The sequence below is a fragment of the Phocoena sinus genome, chromosome 17 (genome assembly GCF_008692025.1).
Source record: "Phocoena sinus isolate mPhoSin1 chromosome 17, mPhoSin1.pri, whole genome shotgun sequence".
NCBI classification, from domain to species: domain Eukaryota; kingdom Metazoa; phylum Chordata; class Mammalia; order Artiodactyla; family Phocoenidae; genus Phocoena; species Phocoena sinus.
Window position 1 is genome coordinate 12,549,014 of NC_045779.1, and position 19,339 is coordinate 12,568,352.

Sequence of the window (19,339 nt, forward strand, 5' to 3'; positions counted from 1 at the left end):
TTATTGTATACCATTCTCTCCTGTTTGGATTTTTACGTGTATGCAATTTTATAATTAAATTAAATCAAGTTGAAAAATTATTAAAGTAGTGCATTTTCTTTTCTGACTGCAAAAATATACCATTTCTAAGATTTGCCCCTTCAGCCTTCATTCCCTGACTGGCATCATAACAAGTGTTTGGTATTCTCCAGCAAGGAGCACATCCTTGGGGGTTGCTGGTCTCCAAGTTGCTGAGGTGAGTTAACGCTGCCAGTTGCGAATACAACTAACACCACTGCAAGGGAAAAGTGTCATGGTTTGGATATGATATAGTGGTTTATCAAAAGTAACTTTTTTTTTTTTTGGCCACGCCATGCAGCATGCAGGATCTTAGTTCCCTGACCAGGGATTGAACCCGTGGCCCCTGCAGTGGAAGCGCAGAATCTTAACCACTGGACTGCCAGGGAAGTCCCTATCAAAAGTAACTTTTAAAAAAATAGCTATTTTTTGATAGTATAACTTGGATTATCTTAGAAAGTTTACATTTCTTAGATAGACATACGTGTGGATTCAGGGCATATAGGATATTATTTCCTTATAAGCTGTCAGAATCTATAGTCTGCACTTACACATGTAAATCTCATTAGTAAATTAATACATTTGGCCTTCAGTCTTTTTCATATTAGTGAATGACTTGGAGAACCTCCTGGTTCCCCTAGATGTTTGCAGCAAAAAATGAGGTTGGAACTGGAAGGAAGTTGGCTATAATAACCATATGCTTGTGCTTTCCCTTGCTCTATGGTAAGCATGTCAAAATAGAGTTAAGCAAGAGAAATGTAAATGACCCTAGTCATAAATGCATGACTTTCATATATATGATCCTTCTACCTCAGGCAAGATTATTTTTAAACATAATATTGACATTAAGATAATCATAGCATTTATACCTCTCGTCAAGGTTAAAGTTCTAAATCTGTGAAAAATACATTAAGTTGTCAGAATATAGGGCACTGATCTGAATGAAAGTTGATTCTTAAACACTTGAAGTACATGAACTTTACCGAGATAATTTCGGTGAAAATTACCTAAATTACTTATGATTTCTGCCCGGATCTAAAATAATGAGTGGCTTTAATTGTCAATGTGAGACCCTAGGGTTTTCCTTTTCTGTTTAAAAATTTAACTTTTATGTTACAAGTAAGCCTTGCAAACAACTACTTAAATCCTATGACAAATTCTGAATGTAATGGAATGTTATTAAAATTATTCAAGCTGACCAAAGGGACCTGAGGGGAAGTCTGCTAGGAAACTTCAGTGAGTTTTCTTCTTTGATGAAAAGGCACATGTGGGAAGAAACAGCTCTTCTTCCCCTAGATATGATCATCATCGATCAACGGTGAAAGAATTCCTGGCATCGCTGCAGACCTCTTGTTAAATGAGGGGAGCTTCTGTTGATGGCAAAGTGGGAAGGAAAGGAACCAAGCAACTTAAAGACATCGAATAGTCACCAAGTTAAGCAGCCAGGGAGCCACTCCAGCTTCTTGTTATGTGAAATAATACACTTTTATTACTGTTCAAAAAAAATTATTTAAGAATGATTACATAGAGAGTTGAGAATGTGGAAGTAATTGAAAAATTCAAACTAAGGTTAAAGTATGATGTTATTTTACCTCAGTGATGATCTAATACAAATTATGTCCTGAAATTAACACCCCGTTAAACTTAAATACAGCGTAGATTCTGAAAGTTTTTTCTACGATGTCTCCGTGTATTTATGCATGAATTTCCCTATGCCCGGTGGTATTTTGGTAAACAGGATCTCCAAAAAAAAACAACAACAAACAAACAAAACCCCAAACCCCCTAAAACAAAACCCTGATTTGTAGCATTTGCAGATATCCACGCTATTAATACATTTTGGCGATTTCAAGCTACTAACAACTGGTTCACAAGATACCTGAATGCTTGAATAATTAACAATTAGCTTTCCCAGCACACCGTTGTCCCTAGAAGCTGAATTTCTGGGTTGAAGGATACATGCATCTTCATACATAATATAGTCAATTGCTTTCCAAGTAGTTGCTCTACTTCCTTGTCAAAACTTGCTCTTTTCAGAATTTAACATTTTTGTCAATATGATAAATATCAAATAGTATTTACTGTTATTTTAATTTGCATTTGCTATAAGGTTGAAAAGATAACTTTATGAATGTTTTGCTTTTCTCTTAAATTTTTTTTCACGTTTTTAATCATTTGGGTTTTCTCTTCTGTAAATCATAGCCTTCAGAGCTTTGCCCGATTTTTTATTGAAGTATCTGTAATTTAAAAAATTGATTTATGGGATTTCTTTCTATATTCTGGATACTAATCTTTTGTCAATTAACAGTTACATGCATTGCAAATAACTTTTCTCAGTCTTGTTTTATTTTTTAGTTATAGTTATGGTGTTTTATGTTGTTTGGAACTCTGTACTCTTCTCTCTGCTTAGGAATAGCTCCTTGGTACCCAATACCTCTGCATTTCTATGCAAGATTTCTGGCTACCCTTAAATCCAGATCCTTTAATGTACCTTTCAAGGTCCTCCTTGATTTGAAAATTGGGAATAATATAACTTATTCCTAGGATTGTTGTGAGGATTAAATGAGATAATATATGTGAAGTATCCATCCTTCTTCCCCAGGCACTTTCTTTCAAAGCAGCATGTTCTTCTCACCTGGTTTTTCCTATGCCTAGACTGCTCTTCTTGTCCCTCTTTGCCTTCTCAGGAAGCCTTCCTTGATTTCTTAAGACTGTGTCAGGTACCCTTATTGCCGTCCCATAGCCATTGCCAGCCTTCTTCCCTGATAATGGAACCCTGATTTTGTTTGTGTTACGTGCCCAGTCCTTGGGCTCAGCCTATTATTTCAATCTGTTTGCCTGCTTCCCTTGCCTCCTGTGGTAGATGCTGAGAACTGGCTCACTCAGTACTTACTCCAGCCTCCTTTTATCTATGTTTCTGTACTTCAGAGGATGAAAAGCTAAGTATTATATAGTATTCCAAAACTCTTTTGCAGCTTGGATTATGGATGTGAATTAGGTCCTGCCAATCAAATGCATCTGTGCAAAACCTGAATTCTAACTTGAGTTATGAGAGGAGAAACGCAGGCTGCCAGGCATCCGTTGTGCTGGCATTTATGCAGCAAAGGCCGCATGTTTCTGGAGTCGGTCACTGCAGGGGCAGCTTCCACTGGGCTGGCAGAGTCCAGGTCACGGCAGAAGATTAACTGCTTTGGCAGCCCAGTTGCGTGGAATGACTTAGGAAATTGTTCCTGTAAATCCAGCCCGAGTTTGTTTCATCCCAATGATTCTGTAAGTCACTAATACCTTATAAGACACCCCTTTCCTTTTAAACTAGCTAGAGCAGATACTGCCACCAAACCCAGACTGATATTCCTTCCTTATAACTGAGGGTGACCTTGTGACCCACTTCTGGCAAAGGAGAAATAAGTAGAAGCCTTGGCCCCTGATATCTTTACGAAGCCATCTTACCAGCCCTGGACTGCCTACTTGTGGATTTTTTTAACATAAGAGAATAAAGTCCTAATTTATTTAAGCCAGTATGGTTCGGTCTTTCTTGTTAGCAGCTGAATGCAATTCCTAACTGATATAGTAAGCAATGAACAATGCCTACCATAGTATTAAGAAAATATTTGTGGACCAACTGATGATTGATGAACAAAAGCACTGAAGCATGAAATAGCTCTGTGTGTGTGTGTGTGTGTGTGTGTGTGTGTGTGTGTGTGTGTGTTTACTACAAACTAAAGTATAAAATAGGCAGTGGTGGAGAACAGTGGGCAGTGATATAGGTAGGGGTTTCATAAGCCAAGTTAAGGGTTTAAACCTGCTCTTACATGATGGGGAACCACTGAATGGTTTTGCACAAGTAAATACATTACATCTTCAGGTTTGCATTTTTGATAGGTTACTTGGGTGCAGCCAATACAGAAGGCAGGGAAAACTTCTAAGTTTACAGAGTGTGGGTGAAAGGTGATGAATACCTGCAATAATTATTCTCACAGACTTTTGTGAGTGTACGTATATTATTAGTGAAATTCTTCAGTGTGGAATTGCTAAGTCAGAACGTGTACACATAAAATATTGAGAGATACTGCAAAATTGTATTTAAAAAGCTTGTATACTCCAACAGTGCTATAAGCCTCATTTCCCCACCCTCACCAAAAACGGGTATTTTACCTTTGTGTCATTCTTTTATTTCACATTTCTCCATTTAATATTAAAGGGAAAAAAAGGCAGGAGGATAAAAATTACAAAGATTAATTTTCATTAAAAACATACATGCTCAAGCATTATGGTTAAAACAAGTTAACTCTAGTATGCCAGAAAAATTAGTCATCATCACTTACCCATTTACCCCCCAGTTTTATTGAGATATAATTGGCATATAACACTGTATAAGTTTAAGGGGTACAACATAATGATTTGATGTATATCAAGATGATTCCTACAAGTTTAGTTAACATCCATCACCTCACAGAGTTATATATTGTTTCTTGCGATGAGAACTTTTAAGATCTACTCTCTTAGCAACTTTTAAATACACAATACAGTCTTGTTAACTATATTTACCATGCTCTCTATTACATCCCCAGGACTTATTTATAACTGGACAGTTTGTATCATTCTGATAGGTGAAATATGTTATTTCATTGCTTTTTAAATTTATATTTCTTATCATAGGTGAGTTGTGTGTCTTTTCATAAAGATATTAGCTGTTCGATTTCTTTTTATGAACCACTTACTCATATCATTTGTGGAATTTTCTACTGAGTTGCTGGTCTTTTTAAATTCTGAGAGCTGCTTTTATATAAAGGAAATTACTACTGTGACTATCATCTGTTGTGACTTTTTTCTCTAGGTTTTTTTATTGTTTGTTTGTTTTTGTCTTTTCACCTTGTTTACGTTTTTTTCTTTTGTTTTATGAATTTATTTTATTATAGTCAAAATTACCCAGCTTTTCCTTTATGGCTTCTTGTGTTTTTGTGTCACGTTTCACCTTGCCATCTTTAACCTTCTTCTAACATCTACCCAGCCAGAGAAGACAAACCTGTCTTGCTTTGAGCTGCTGACATGTATTTTCTTAGCTATTATTTCACATCAACTTTGTGAGCCTAGGGGAAGAAAGAGATAAGGCAAGGGAAGTTTACTGAGGGCAAACACTAGTGCTTATTACAGTGAGTGATTGGCCTTGGCCTGAAGTCAGGTTTCTTTTCCAAGGCAGTCTCTCCTGTATGTCCCAGAACATCACACTTGTAGCCTGATGGGACACGGGTGGAACAGGCCTCCTCATTCTGAAAGGAGGATATGGAAATAGCTTCCTGCTTCCTACCTTTCTTCCCTCCCTTGACTCTCCTGTCTCTGCCATTGCACCCCACTTTTTTTCACTTGTTTATTGCCCACATTTCAAGAGGACTCTGGTCTAGGGGCTTACAGTCAGCAGGAGGTGCAGATGTGCTACACACAGAATAGAGACAGTCTTGCATGGGCCTTTAAAAATTATATAACTTAATTTTAAAAATTTGACCCACATGATATACCCATCTATGTAAAGTATTAAGATGCCTTATAATAGCACACATTTAAAGTTTTTTAATTGAGTGATTTCAGAACTTATTTGAAAATAAGGTTTAAAATCAGTTCTTATTTAGACCTCACATTGTTTTAAATGGCCCCCAGTTTTCAATGGCCATAAAAACAGAGACAAGTGATTTAAGCCCATCCCCAGACCTCCCCATGGACATAGTTCTTGGTCCTGAGAGGGCAGGAATGCGTGTTTCTTCAGTAACATTCATGTGCACAGGAAATGACTATTGACATAATCTTTAAGCCTAATAGTTAAGATTATTCTTCAGTTTATAATTTAAAAGCTTCTGACAGCTAAATGCTATGGTATAATTTATAATGAAAGAGTTTGAATGATTGAGGTATATTTCACTGAGCTGGTTTCTCTTATGAGTTGAAACTAAGACTTGTGTAAACATAGGAAGGGAAGCCTTTCCCGGGTTTATGCAGTCGGGCAAGAATATTTAATGTCCCTCATTCCCAACTGTGCTGCAGTACCATCTGTGCTGTACTCAAAGTTTATAGGAAGCAAATCTATAGGATTTAAGGGGCATTTATTTTTTTCAGTAAAACAGTCATGTATAAGACCACGAGCCACCAGTATGTAACAAAATAAAAGTACATATTAATTTTCTTTGAGATATACAGTTTTATACTATTCCCCTAGTGCTCCTTTCAAGCATTTGGAATCTTAGCTTTTGTATATTTTTGGTTACAATAACGAGAAAAACAAAACTAAAAAATCAAAAGTGTGTACCATGGAGAAAGACAGCAATAGTACACTACTAGTGGTAAGTCATCTGTGAAACTGTAGATATCACATCATGCATCAATGATTTTTTTTAAAAAAAAGAGTTTGTCATCAGATTAAGACAGAATCTGCCAATGCTGGAAGAGTTGAAGTTCATAGGTTTTCAAATAAATTACATGATTGATATAATTTGCAATGAGCTATATACGGAGTTGGGAAAGAGCATTTAGATTAAACCCCTCTCTCAAAATAAGGTATCTAATACATGAATTTGGATCAGAAGCAATCTGTTTGACTTATCATTTCTTCTCCCTGCCAGCTAAGAATACAATTTTATATAAAGCCAGGAAGCAATTTGTCTTAAAAGATGCCAAATACAGTTCATGTGTTGATTTCTAAGGGAATTATGTTGGCCACGGTGGAGATGTTTTGTCTGTATTGGATTATTTCCTCAGAATGGCACTATTGACACACCGAGGACTAAAGAAGATTAAATACTGCTGGAAAATACATATAGAATTAACTCTATACCTCTCCCCCTCCCCCCTAAACGAACAAACAAACCAAACCAAAAAAGAGATCTTACTAGAGCTTGCATAATTTCTCTCTGATAATAACTGGTTAGTTGCTTTTTGTGAATATAAAATGAGGTCTTTTGAAAGAAGGATAAATTACTGAATAATTTAACCTAAAAAGCAATTTCAACTAAAATACGGTGTATTTCAGTGAGGACAATCAGCATTTATTTATTTATTTCGTACAGCTTCTTCTAAGTTTAAATAAAATCTCCATGAATAGATAAGAAAATTACTGTTTAGGATATCTGTAACTCTGCAGATTGAAGTAGTTGGGTCAAAAAACGCTTATCAAAATGTAAAATCAGTATTTTTTTTTTTTTTTTTGCAGTACGCGGGCCTCTCACTGTTGTGGCCTCTCCCGTTGCGGAGCACAGGCTCCGGATGCGCAGGCTCAGCGGCCATGGCTCACAGGCCCAGCCGCTCTGCGGCATGTGGGATCCTCCCGGACCGGGGCACGAACCCGTGTCCCCTGCATTGGTAGGCGCACCCTCGACCACTGCACCACCAGGGAAGCCCCAGTTTGTTTTTTAAAACAGGTATGTACATACTTTCTTTTTTCCATTTTTATTTATTTCTTTCTTTCACATCTTTATTGGAGTATAAATGCTTCACAATGTTGTGTTAGTTTCTGTTGTATAACAAAGTGAATCAGCCATATGTACACATATACCCCCATATCCCCACCCTCTTGCGTCTCCCTCCCACCCTCCCTATCCCACCCCTCTAGGTGGTCACAAAGCACCCAGCTGATCTCCCTGTGCTATGCAGCAGCTTCCCACTAGCCATCCATTTTACATTTGGTGGTGTGTACATGTCCATGCCACTCTCTAACTTCATCCCAGCTTCCCCGTCCCCTCCACCCGTGCCCTCAAGTCCGGTCTCTACGTCTGCGTCTCTGTTCCTGCCCTGCCACTAGATTCATCAGTACTGCTTTTTAAAATCCCATATATATGCGTTAGCATACGGTATTTGTTTTTCTCTTTCTGACTTACTTCACTCTGTATGACAGATTCTAGGTCCATCCACCTCACTACAAATGACTCAATTTCGTTCCTTTTTATGGCTGAGTAATATTCCATTGTATATATGTGCCACATTTTCTTTATCCATTCATCTGTTGATGGACACCTAGGTTGCTGCCATGTCCTGGCTATTGTAAATAGTGCTGCAATGAACATTGTGGTACATGACTCTTTTTGAATTATAGTTTTTTCAGGGTATATGCCCAGTAGTGGGATTGCTGGGTCATATGGTAGTTCTATTTTTGAGTTTTTTAATGTAGCTTTACGGATATATAACTGACATACAATAAACTGCACTACAAGTATTTTTACAACCAGGAAAAGAAACAATATTTTAAAGTCTGTTGGAACTAGTTCTGCTTCTAAAAAGGTATTTCCTTATTCCTCCTAATTATCACTATAGAGGAATTGTAAATGTTTTTCTTTGTGACTGTTACTGAGAGAGGTGAATGAACTGACAGAAATTTAAGTGAGAACCTCCCTTGCAGCTTATGGGATAATACTGTGATCCAAATATACCCCCCTCCCTGCCCTATTCACTAAGGACAGCATGCTGAAGAAGCTAATACCAAGTAGGTATCTATCTTCTAGAAAGATTTTCAAGTGTACCTTCATTATTTGTTAAATGACCATAGAGACAGATATAAATTTAGCAGACGAAATTACTTTTCAAATTAGTGCTTTATTTTATCTTATCCTTTATCTTGACCATGCACCATTAATCAAAACAGCATGCTCCTTGGAAACTTTGGGTGAAAATATGCAATTTCACCTCAGATTTCCCAACCTACCAAAAGCTGTTAGCATATTTAGCAATTTAATAAAATATTATGAAAACCTATGACAGAAATATAGTTCTTTGGCATTAAAACATTTGTAACTGGACAAGAAGAAATAAAAAGTAATACTGTTTAAGACAATGACTAATGATTTAACAGGAGGATTTAGAAAAGTCTGATAATTCAACAATAGTCATAATTTTTCCCCAGTTAAATGCTTTAACAACTATAACCAAATAGATTATTAGCGATAAAACCATTTTTTTCTGAAATTCTTGCTATCACATTTAGTGTTTACAGTTCCGTTCCAGGTAACTTTAAAGAAGTTCTGATTTCATACCTTAAGATAAAAGATTATTCTTAGCACTTTTTATTCCAATAACTTATGATAGTGAATGGCTGAATCCATCTCATTTTACTTTTTATTCCTTTCAATGGTATATGAGGAGGTAAATATACTCACAAATATTTAAATATACAAACATTTTTGCTACATATTAATATGTAGACAGCTTTCATTGTATGGCTTTTCTTTTAAAGACATGCTTTGGTCACATTACAAGGAGTATATTCACATTAAAATAATAAAAATTACAAACTAACTATAAGACATGAGTCAAAATATGATCATCCTCGAATCAACTGAATGATAGTTTTTGCCTTCAGATAGTCTTTTACTTCATTTCACTGCCAAAAGCTGGAGTTAAACGGAGGAGAGAATGAAATGGTGGTTCAGCTGCTATCTTAATTCAACCAAGTCCATTCATACACATTTCTATTTAATAATCTTGGATGAAACCCAGCAACTTTAAAACTGTGGGTTATCGAGAAATGAATGAACTTTACACCTGGGCAGTGGACTAGTAAAGAGTGAGGAGGAAAACAAGAAAGGGAGATAAAAGGGAATCTAAATCAGCAAAGACATGACAAAAGAGACTGATGATTTTTTTTTTCCAGGTGTCTCTGTTGCACCCTGTTGTTCTGAGATTCAGTGTGTTCCCTGACAAATGTCTCCACTTCATAGCTAGGACCCCCAGGCTCCTGGCGAAACTGAAAGCACTGGTTCAGTCAGGCAGAACAGCTGCTCCCTGGGCACTTCATGTGCAGGGCAGTGGGAGAGGCCCATAGCAGAGGGCTTTCCTTGCTTGTAGGTGCAAATCAGGGCATCCTGTATCACAGGATGGCCACTCTGTGTCCTCAGACCCCCTCAAGGTGCAGATCAGTGCCAGAATTCCCAAATCAGACAGGATTTCTCCCATTTCATAAGGGCCAAGTAGGTAGACTGTGAACAGCAACTGACATGGGGAGAAGGGACCTGGCCAAAGCTGTGACTGTGAAGGTCACGGGGGTTCGCTGGAGGCCCCTGACAGGCCTGAATGTGCCACTCTCTCTACAGGGCTACAGCTGCACCTGTTTACCTAGTCCGGGACCTGAAAGAGGGTGGGGTGGATATGGAGCGACCAGGGGGGAGGGTGACAAACCCTGCTGCTGTCTGCTGTTCACACAGGGCTGCAGGGTTTCCCAATGCCTTCCACAATTTGGAAACATAATAAGATATTTAATAATACTCTAGGAAGTTGGCCAAGCCCTGGCCTAGGAAGCAAACCATTTCTAATACTCCAAGTTTTCTAAGAGGGAAAAATAGTTATAGAAGTTGCTGCATTGTCATATTACCTCAACAGTCTTTTCACACATATTCAGCTAAAACTGAATAAATGATCTCAGACCTTCCAAGTGGAACGGCTTCTTAGACCAATATTAAGCACAGACTGGTTTTCACAAAAATGAAATACTGGTGTTTTACAAACCCAGCTTTTATTTTTTTTAAACCAGGAAGATTGTATACATAGATATTAGCTTTTCAGTTTGTAACAGATATACTACAGAAAATGTGTGTATTCTTTGGATACATACACAATTCTTTGCTTTCCTATGTCTCTTTCTTTTTTTCCATTAGTTTCTCCTGCACTATATAGTAGTGACTCTCTCACACTGAATAGATAAGCTGTGTGTTTTACATTATTATTATTACATTATTTACCAGACTGATTATTTCATTCCACATTTATTTAGATTAGATAAATCTGAACATCCAACTATGGATTCACATGTAAACTTTCAGAAATGATGTTTGTTAGGTCTAATGTAATAAATATAGAATTATTTCATATCATTTAAAAACAACGACATCACTTTCTACCAGCCCCCCTCAGGGGAGAGCCTAAGGCTGTGAGTCTGTTGGAATATTGTCATGATTTATTTTTTCTCCAGAGACAGAATGCTTCAGAAACTGACCAGTAGCACCAATGTACAATCTTGATCGCATGGGCCATTTCTGAAAAAGAATATTTAAACAAGAATCCAAAAGTTAGTATCTGTGACAGATATAGTGTATAATAGTAATATTAAAAATTCCAAATACCTCAAGGCAAATGCAATATCATGTAGCTAGTAACAATGATAATTATGAAGTCTAAGTGATGACACGAAAAAATGTTAATAATAAAAGTAAATAATGCTAATAATAAAATTATTAGTGCTAATAATAAAAGTAAAAACATACTCAGACTTTGATTATAATTATATGAAATAATACGTGTGCATGTGGACCAGAACGGCAAAAAATCATGGAGAATGAATATATTTAAATGTAGGAAAATATATCTACCCACAATGTTTTAATGTTAAACTAAACCTAAAACAAAATTAAGCCTAAAACAAGATCCCTGGCTTTAAAAATATTCTTAAAAGTTATATGTAGGACTTCCCTGGTGGTGTAGTGGTTAAGAATCCACCTGCCAATGCAGGGGACACAGGTTCATCCCTGGTCCAGGAAGATCCAACATGCCACGGAGCAACTAAGCCCGTGCGCCACAACTACTGAGTCTGCTCTAGAGCCCGCGAGCCACCGCTACTGAGCCCGTGTGCCACAACTACTGAAGCTTGCACGCCTAGAGCCCGTGCTCCGCAACAAGAGAAGCCACCACAATGAGAAGCCCGCGCACCGCAACGAAGAGTAGCCCCCGAGTGCTGCAACTAGAGAAAACCTGCACGCAGCAACAAAGACCCAACGCAGCCAAAAATAAATAAAATTAAAAAAAAATACTAAAATAAAAAAGTTATATGTGTTAAGTATTATGAATCTACATTTGTCAAAGGACTACAATGAAAAGTGACTACTTCGACTATCTAAACATTTTATCTAGCTAAAAGCAATATCTTGAAGTTGCACATATTAGAATGTTTGGTGTTACATAGCTAGAACATCCAGGTTAAATGACTGCTTGTACTGGCATCACACAGCTCTAACCTTTCAGTAATCATCACATTTGTATTCTGATTGTGTCTTTTCTAAATTTACCTTTAGAATGGACAGCCTCTAAAACAATACAATTAATTTCCAAACAGGCACGATGATGAAAAAATATACTACATAGGCAGTACTTTTAGGATGGACTTTCTTTTTTTTTAAGAGAGGAGGGTCATATAATTTTAGTTCTAAGGTCCTTGGAATACTAATCAGAGAAATAGTGCTTTTTTTTTTTTTTTTTTTTAATACAAAGATAAGTCCTTAGACTAAAGGAGTGCAATTCTTAAAGGTCAGCAGTGGGGTCCCACACTCTCCAGAGAGTAAATGCTGCTGTGAGCAGCAGGCTCTTTTCACCAGCAAACATTCATGGGCAGACTGCTGGTTACACAGCACCATGAAATGTTCTTAAATGCCTCGCAGATGATCCACGGTGCTCAAACAGAGGTACAATTATTAACAATCCAAAGTCCGTAAGAGCTCTGGGTTTTCAACACAAGTTGCATATTAGAATCACATGGGAGCTTTAAAAAATACTGATGGCCAAGTCACACTCCAGGCCACTTAAATCAGAATGGACCTCTTTGGAGAAGTATAAGGTAGAGTCAGTTCTTATCTGGAATAATATAAGCCTTCCTTATACTTCCGAATACAGTTACTGTCACCTAAACTGGGATTCCAGATGTAAAATGTAGCCACAGGAATAATAAGTAGGCATGTGATTTTTATTTCTCCAGATGGGATAAGTGAATTTAAGAGTCCTAAATTCAGATTATTCTGCTGGGAATCTACACTTTAACACAGATTAAATATAACATCTGTGTTACTTGGAATTTAAATGATCCATTCCTATATAATCTTCCTATAAACAAACTTGTATTTTATGTTTGATACAGTAATAAGACTGACACTGTGTTACTTATTTTTGCAAATCCATTTCAGGTTTTGTTTTTTTAAATCATAGATGTGAATTCTTGTACTTTCTGGGTATATCATGTTGATCCTATTCTTGGGATCCCTGCTACCAGTTGGTAACATTAAGTGTTTTAGAAACTAGCCTGGGATTTTTTTTATATGTTTGGATTTGGCATTGTTAGATCAGATTTAAGGCCTGCATTATACTGAAAAATCTAGTGTTATGGTATTATGGATTGAATGTTTGTGTTCCCCCAAATTCATTTGTTGACGCTCTAACGCCCAATGTGATGATATTTGGGGAGGTAATTTTGGTTAGATGAGGTCATGAGGGTGGGTCCCTCATGATAGGGTTAGTGGCCTTTTAAGAAGGGGGAGAGCTCCCCTTCTTTGAGAAAGAGTTAAGTCGGCCAGCTGCAAGACAGGAAGAGAGCTCTCACTAGGAAGTGAATTGGCCAGCACCTTGATCTTGGACTTGCCAGCCTCCAGAACTGTGAGAAAACAAATTTCTGTTGTTTAATCCACCTAGTCTATGGTATTTTGTTATTGCAGCCTGAGCAGACTAATATTCACATGTAGCAAATAGTGTAGCGCATAGGTCACCAATTTCAAGTGCAGAATTTTAGGCATATTATAAACCAGTGCTTTTCAATCTTTTACACTCCTGCCACATTTTCATGAGCATAAAAATCTCATGCTCAAACCTCAAATGTAATGTGAGAATTCTACATTTGAAAATGTAGATAATAATTTGAGAATGTGAATTAAACACATATAAGTATAAATAAAATAAAAATACTGCTGAATGCTCCCTGTTAGTTCTCTCTGTTACCTGGGTTCCACTGTACTGAGAATCACTCTAAATCATGCAACCAAGAGTGGAGACAAGTGAAGGCATCTGTTTTTTACAGCCTTGCTAGTATGTAAGTAATTTATGAAGCAAATCTAAAAATGTATATGTGGATTTTTGCCTGATTTTTCATGGACTTAATAAAACTTCCCTTTTTAATAACTTTGTGTCCCTGGATTTTCAAAACGTTTTCAAATGATTTTATTCAAATGAATTTAATGTAGATACGTAAATAGTTTTAAGAGTCAGAAATAAAAATATAAATACAATATTGGTTAGGTTGCATGTCAGCCTCATGCCAAAAAAGCCAGGTGACTGATTTACATTTCACTTCTCAATGGTCTGTTTTAGCATTGTGTAGATTAACACAGTCCTGACCTCTACCTTACCTAGTAAGTCATACTTAAAATTATGTAGTTTCATTAGCTTAGAACAATCTAGCAAACTCATACAAGTAACCAGAACTGAACCTGAAATTGAAGACTAAAAATATGTTCCTGGTTTTTGGAGTTAAATGACTCCAAAATAACAAAACTTTGTGTTTATTTTTTGAAATTATTGTTTATCTGTATTATCAACAATGATTCTCCAGGGGTAATGCAATTAATAAAGCCATCTGTGCTTTTCTTTCAATGTAAGTATCTGAAATATACCCCCGTTCCCTTGGAGAAGCACTGCCCTTTCAGACACTGGTGCTGATCAGAACTGCTCACATCCCACAGGGATAAAAACTGCTGTTTTAGGCTATGCCCTGGGATTCCAGTCTCTTAAACCTTCCAGTTTCATTTGAGGTACTCATAATGTAAATTCCCAACAATGCTAACAGTGCTAAATCCCCAATACTGATAATAAGAACTGATGATTCAAAATTATGGCCTTGAAATACTTGTTAATGGATCTTTGATCAAAGTAAAGACCCCCTTACGTTGTAAGGCAGAAAAAGTCATTTTGGAACACTCTTTAACTATGTAAACCAAAAAGTACAAATAATCAGAATATCTTTATTTCTTTGGCATTAGATTAATCAATGATAGACTTAATTTTTAAGCATTTTGGTAGTCTCTGTAAAATAATGTGTCACAGGCAGTTTCAATTATGTATGTAAAATCTCTTTCCTCTGCACCTCCACTGCATATGGTTATAGCCTCTCTTATGGCACATACTACATTCTCTCTTATAATACTGTTATTTATATTTCTGTCTTTGTCTCTATTACATGCTCATTTAGGGCAGGGATCGAGTCTTACCCTTAATTGCATTCACTCTCCTAAGAGTGCTTTGCACAAAGCAGGCACTCAGTAAATGATTTTAAAATAGACTAGTCACTTGTTCAACCATCATCAATTTCATTTTTAAGAGGTAATCTTTGGCTTTCTTTCATTATCCCTAGAATTGTCTTTTAAAATAAAAATAATTGATTCAGAGGACAAATGAGATTTAATTTTTCTTTAAAGAGTTATATGACTACAAAAACATTTGGTACGGGAGTCAGGGCAAAAAAACTCTTGTTAAGCTTATTGTTACATGAAAATTATGGTTTTAACATTACTCATTCAAAAAAGCACTGCAAGAAACTAAGGTGAAAAACAACTGGATTTCTCATCTGATTTCTCTCTCCCACAAAGAGGCATTTAACAGATGTCTTTTGTATTAAAGCCTACTTAATGTTAAAGTAAACTTCCTTAGAGTATAATGTCAAGTCAAAAGAAATCTAATATTAATGATATATTTGAATAGCAATCTAATGTACCTAATATCAATCTAATATTAACAGATTAGTAGCATCTAATATCAATAGTAATACAAAACCCCTTAATTAATAATGAATAACTTTCCAGCTGAGGTTATACAACACATGAATGGAATGGAATAATCTATCATAATTATGAATAAATGATATTTCAAATTTTTATACTTAATATTTGAATTATTTTGAGTCTATCATCATGTTGATTAAATGTGCAAAGTAACATTTATTAAACCTTACCACAGAATTTTAAGTTCAGTAAATATTAGAGGATGTACTTTACCCTCAATTTGATAATGATTATTCAATAATTTATTGAACATTGATATACTTAAGGCAAAGTCCTAATTTTGTATGTGTGTGTGTGTGTGTGTGTGAGAGAGTGTGAGGGAGAGAGAGAGAGAGAGAGAGAGAGAGAGAGAGAGAATGCTTCAGAATGGTGGAATCAAAAATTTGAATATTTAGTTTTAGAAAACATAGGGAAGGTGATCCATTTTGAACAGAAAACCTGATCAGTGTAAGATTTGAAAACAATCAAATCTAGGAGAAAAGGATGATGAGTCTAAATACTGCAATATAGGTAATGAATCATAATCATATATACCGTATTAAACAAAAACCCTGACCACTCTACCTATATGTAATGAAAAAAATACAAGAGGGAGTCTCTTGGATAATTTTGTACATTATGTAATTTGAATATCTAATCAGAACACAACATATATGCCAACGCTTATTATGAAAATCACATAAACTCATTACAGTTTTTCTAACATTCTTGGTGGTTGTCTAGTCCATGATCGTTAACCTTCATTAAAACGGACTGAACATTTACTGTGTGGGGACGCAGAATCGTCTCCTTTTGTTTTTACCAGCTTTACAAAAATTTTTCAACATTGGTTTCCTAGGATTAGTTACGGGCAGATACTTCCGTCACCCCGTTTAATTCCTGAAACTTTTCAAATATTTGATAAACACCACAATGGTAACGATGTAAACTTAAAACCCTCAAAGGTTCATAAATGTAATTCGGACACTAAAAATTATCAGGACGTGCAACCAAGCACCCCACCAGGCACCCGCAAGAAACTTCTCATCTAGGAAAGGAATCCTGTAGGTTGCATCCTATAAGGGGCTTGAGACTCCCCTACGCAAGCCAGCCCGGGTTTAAGCCCTCTACCTGCAAACCGTCAAGGAGCAGCCTTGTGCAGTGGGGACCTCGCTACGGGTGCCTTCGCGGGCCAAGGTCGCTCTCCCGATCTGTTCCCCGCCTCACCCTGAAGGAGGGGTGAGAGCTGGGCGGTATCTGCCCAGGCGGGGGCAGACCCCGCGGTCAAGGTGCCATGCTCCCGGCCTCGGCTCCGCAGTGCGCCCTGCCCGCCTACCTTGACAGGGTGTAGGTAACCATCCCCGCGCAGGGCGCCCAGTCCGGGATCCGCCGGTGCGTCGGCGTCGTCCTGCAGGCTGCGAGTGAGGTGCGCGATGTAGGTGGTGGCCAGTAGCAGCACGTCCAGCTTGGACAGCTTGGTGTCCGGCGGCACCGACGGCAGCGTGCGCTGCAGCTCCAGGAAGGCGTGCCGCAGAGTCTGCACGCGGCTGCGCTCCCGCGCCGCGTTTGCTGCCGCCGGCCTCCCGCCCCCCGAGCGCGCGCCGCCGCCTGGGCCCGCCGGCCCCGGTCCGGTCCGTCCCTGGCTCGAGTCTCGGGTGGCGGCTACCGGTGGCGCGGGCTCGTTGCTGGCGATCAGGTGGCTGCCTGCGGGGCCGCCGCTGTCCATAGCGGCTTCCGGCGCCGCGCGCCCTGCAAAGGACGGAAGGCGCGGTGAGGCCGGGGTGCCGGTCGAGTTTAACCCGGGGAGGCGCAGCCCTCCCGCTCCCCCTGCGCGCCGTGCCCGGCCGTCCGACATGGCTCCAGGCGATCTCAGAGTTGGGCACCTTTTTTTTTTTTTTTTTTTTTTGGGCACCTTTTGACTGGGGCGCTTTTGCCTCCCGGCGTCTGGGGAGAGTGGTGGGGCCCGAGTGTTCCTGGGCTGCTTGGAAGGGTGAGGAGGGGCGCGGTGCCGGCTTTACTTTCCGCCGACAAATTAATCGGAAGGGCTACGCTACCGCGGAAAAAGATTTCGGAAGCACAGCTCCGGTTCGGAACTTGTTAGCGCTTCTGGAACGCTATCCCGCCCGTCCAGCAGTAAAGATGAAGCTGGTCAACTCGTGGAGCGTGGCGGGAAGCCCTGCCTCGCCAGGGCCAGCCGTGCCCACGCCGGCCGCCCTCGCACCATCAGCTCCCGAGGCCCGGGGACCTGAGGGGCGACGGCAGGAGCTCAGTGAAGTTTCTGCCGGAGAAGCGGGGGACCGGTGGCCTCTCACGGGACTAAGGCACCCGCTACCCCTCCAGGCCCGGGAGCAGCGCGGCGGGGGTCGGACCGGGGCCCTCACCTTTCCTGGAGCGGCCGTACGAGGTTCGGCTCCGCTGCAAGAGCAGGCGAGGAGCGTCGAGCTGGGTCTGCGTGTCCAGGACCGCGCCGGTCACTCCATCCTCGTCCAGCCGAAGGCTACGGCCGCTTCCAGCCTGGGCCGGACGCGCCTTTTATGCGGGCTCCTGCGAGGCGAGGCGTGCGTGCTGGCCACGCTCGGCGTGGGATGACCGCAGAAGGACCAGCTGACGTCCGCAGGCACCTGAGGTGCCGTGCTGGGGACTCAGTCCTCTCCGAGCAGCCCGTCCGCCTCGGGAGAGTCATTAATGCAACCGTCCGGCGGGGAGGGGCCGGGCCAGAGGGGGCGGGGCGTCTTCTTGGCCCCGCCCCTCCGCGTCCAGGTTCTCCCCGGGGCGGGACTCCGAGAGCCGCACGTCCAGCGCCCGCGGGGTTGGCGGCCGGCTGGGCCAGAGCCGCGGTCTGGGCTGTAGGACCCCAGCGCGGCCTCGCAAGTTAGCTCGCCTCGCTGCCGCCCTTCCGCCTCGGGCCCAGTCTGAGCTCCGGCACCTTCCAGGCCGGCGCCGAGCCGAGGCGGGAACGCGGCCGTTTTGTTGAGCGTGACGTAACTTTCTGTGAGGAACTGTGGAGTGTGCCGCCTCGAGGCGCTCACCTTTCACTCTACCACAAGGTAAATGTCTCCCGCTGCCCTAACTGCTTAAAGCGTAGTCCCTCCACCCTCGGGATTCCGTGACCAGTTTACTGAGCCGCCCAGAGATAAACTGCACTTAGCTCGAGCGCGCTCACTGTCTGTGGTACCTTAGGAAGTTCCCCCAGTCGCGGTCGCTTCTCCCCGAGGTTCCGGCGCCTCACCCGTCCCCCAGGGGCCCCCGCTTTGTTTCGCTATTTGGACGGATTTGGAGTTTCCCTGCGGGGAACTCGCCTGAAGTGTTTAGCCCTCGTGGCCCCCCCGGGGAGCGGGGCCGGCGGCCGTGCTGGGAGGGGCTCTCTCCGGCCTCCTTGAGAAAAGGGGGCGCTGCCCCGCGAGGCCCGTTCCCAGCAGCCCAGGAAGCCTGGGCCCTGGACACCCCCCGACCCTCTGTGGCTTCCGCCCGTTTGGACCCATCGCCTTCAGAGGTGAAGTCTGAGCGGACGCCCCGTATTTCCCAGCGACGTGATTAGTCCATCCTTGAAAATAGTGCCTGCGTGGGGAAGAGCAGGACGTTAAAACACCTTCTTTGCGGTCAAGACTGAATATCGAATTTAAAATAGCATCAATGAAACCGCTCTTGTATACCTGACATAATTTCATCCTTTACCATAGATTCTAAAATTGGAGCTACCGACTAGTGCATAGTAATGGTGGCACTTATTGTATTTGAGTGTA

General features: G+C 40.4%; 1 protein-coding gene across 1 annotated transcript; it reads right to left on the reverse strand.

The window, feature by feature from the left end:
- Positions 1 to 10,407: 10,407 nt before the first annotated feature.
- TCF24 (transcription factor 24) lies at positions 10,408 to 18,216 on the reverse strand. Its single transcript, XM_032610125.1, has 3 exons — positions 17,978 to 18,216; positions 16,933 to 17,345; positions 10,408 to 11,063 (listed from the first exon to the last, which is right to left on the reverse strand). Exons 2-3 carry the CDS (start codon positions 17,320 to 17,322, stop codon positions 10,950 to 10,952), a joined length of 504 nt encoding a protein of 167 aa, XP_032466016.1. The 5' UTR covers positions 17,323 to 17,345; positions 17,978 to 18,216; the 3' UTR covers positions 10,408 to 10,949.
- Positions 18,217 to 19,339: the final 1,123 nt, after the last annotated feature.

Bases quoted from the DNA above. Each gene is read 5' to 3' on its own strand.
- TCF24 (XM_032610125.1), bottom strand. From the start codon at position 17,322: ATGGACAGCGGCGGCCCCGCAGGCAGCCACCTGATCGCCAGCAACGAG. The intron at 11,064-16,932 runs GTAGGCGGGCAG...ATTCTTTTTCAG, and splicing joins GTTACCTACACCCTGTCAAG to AAATGGCCCATGCGATCAAG.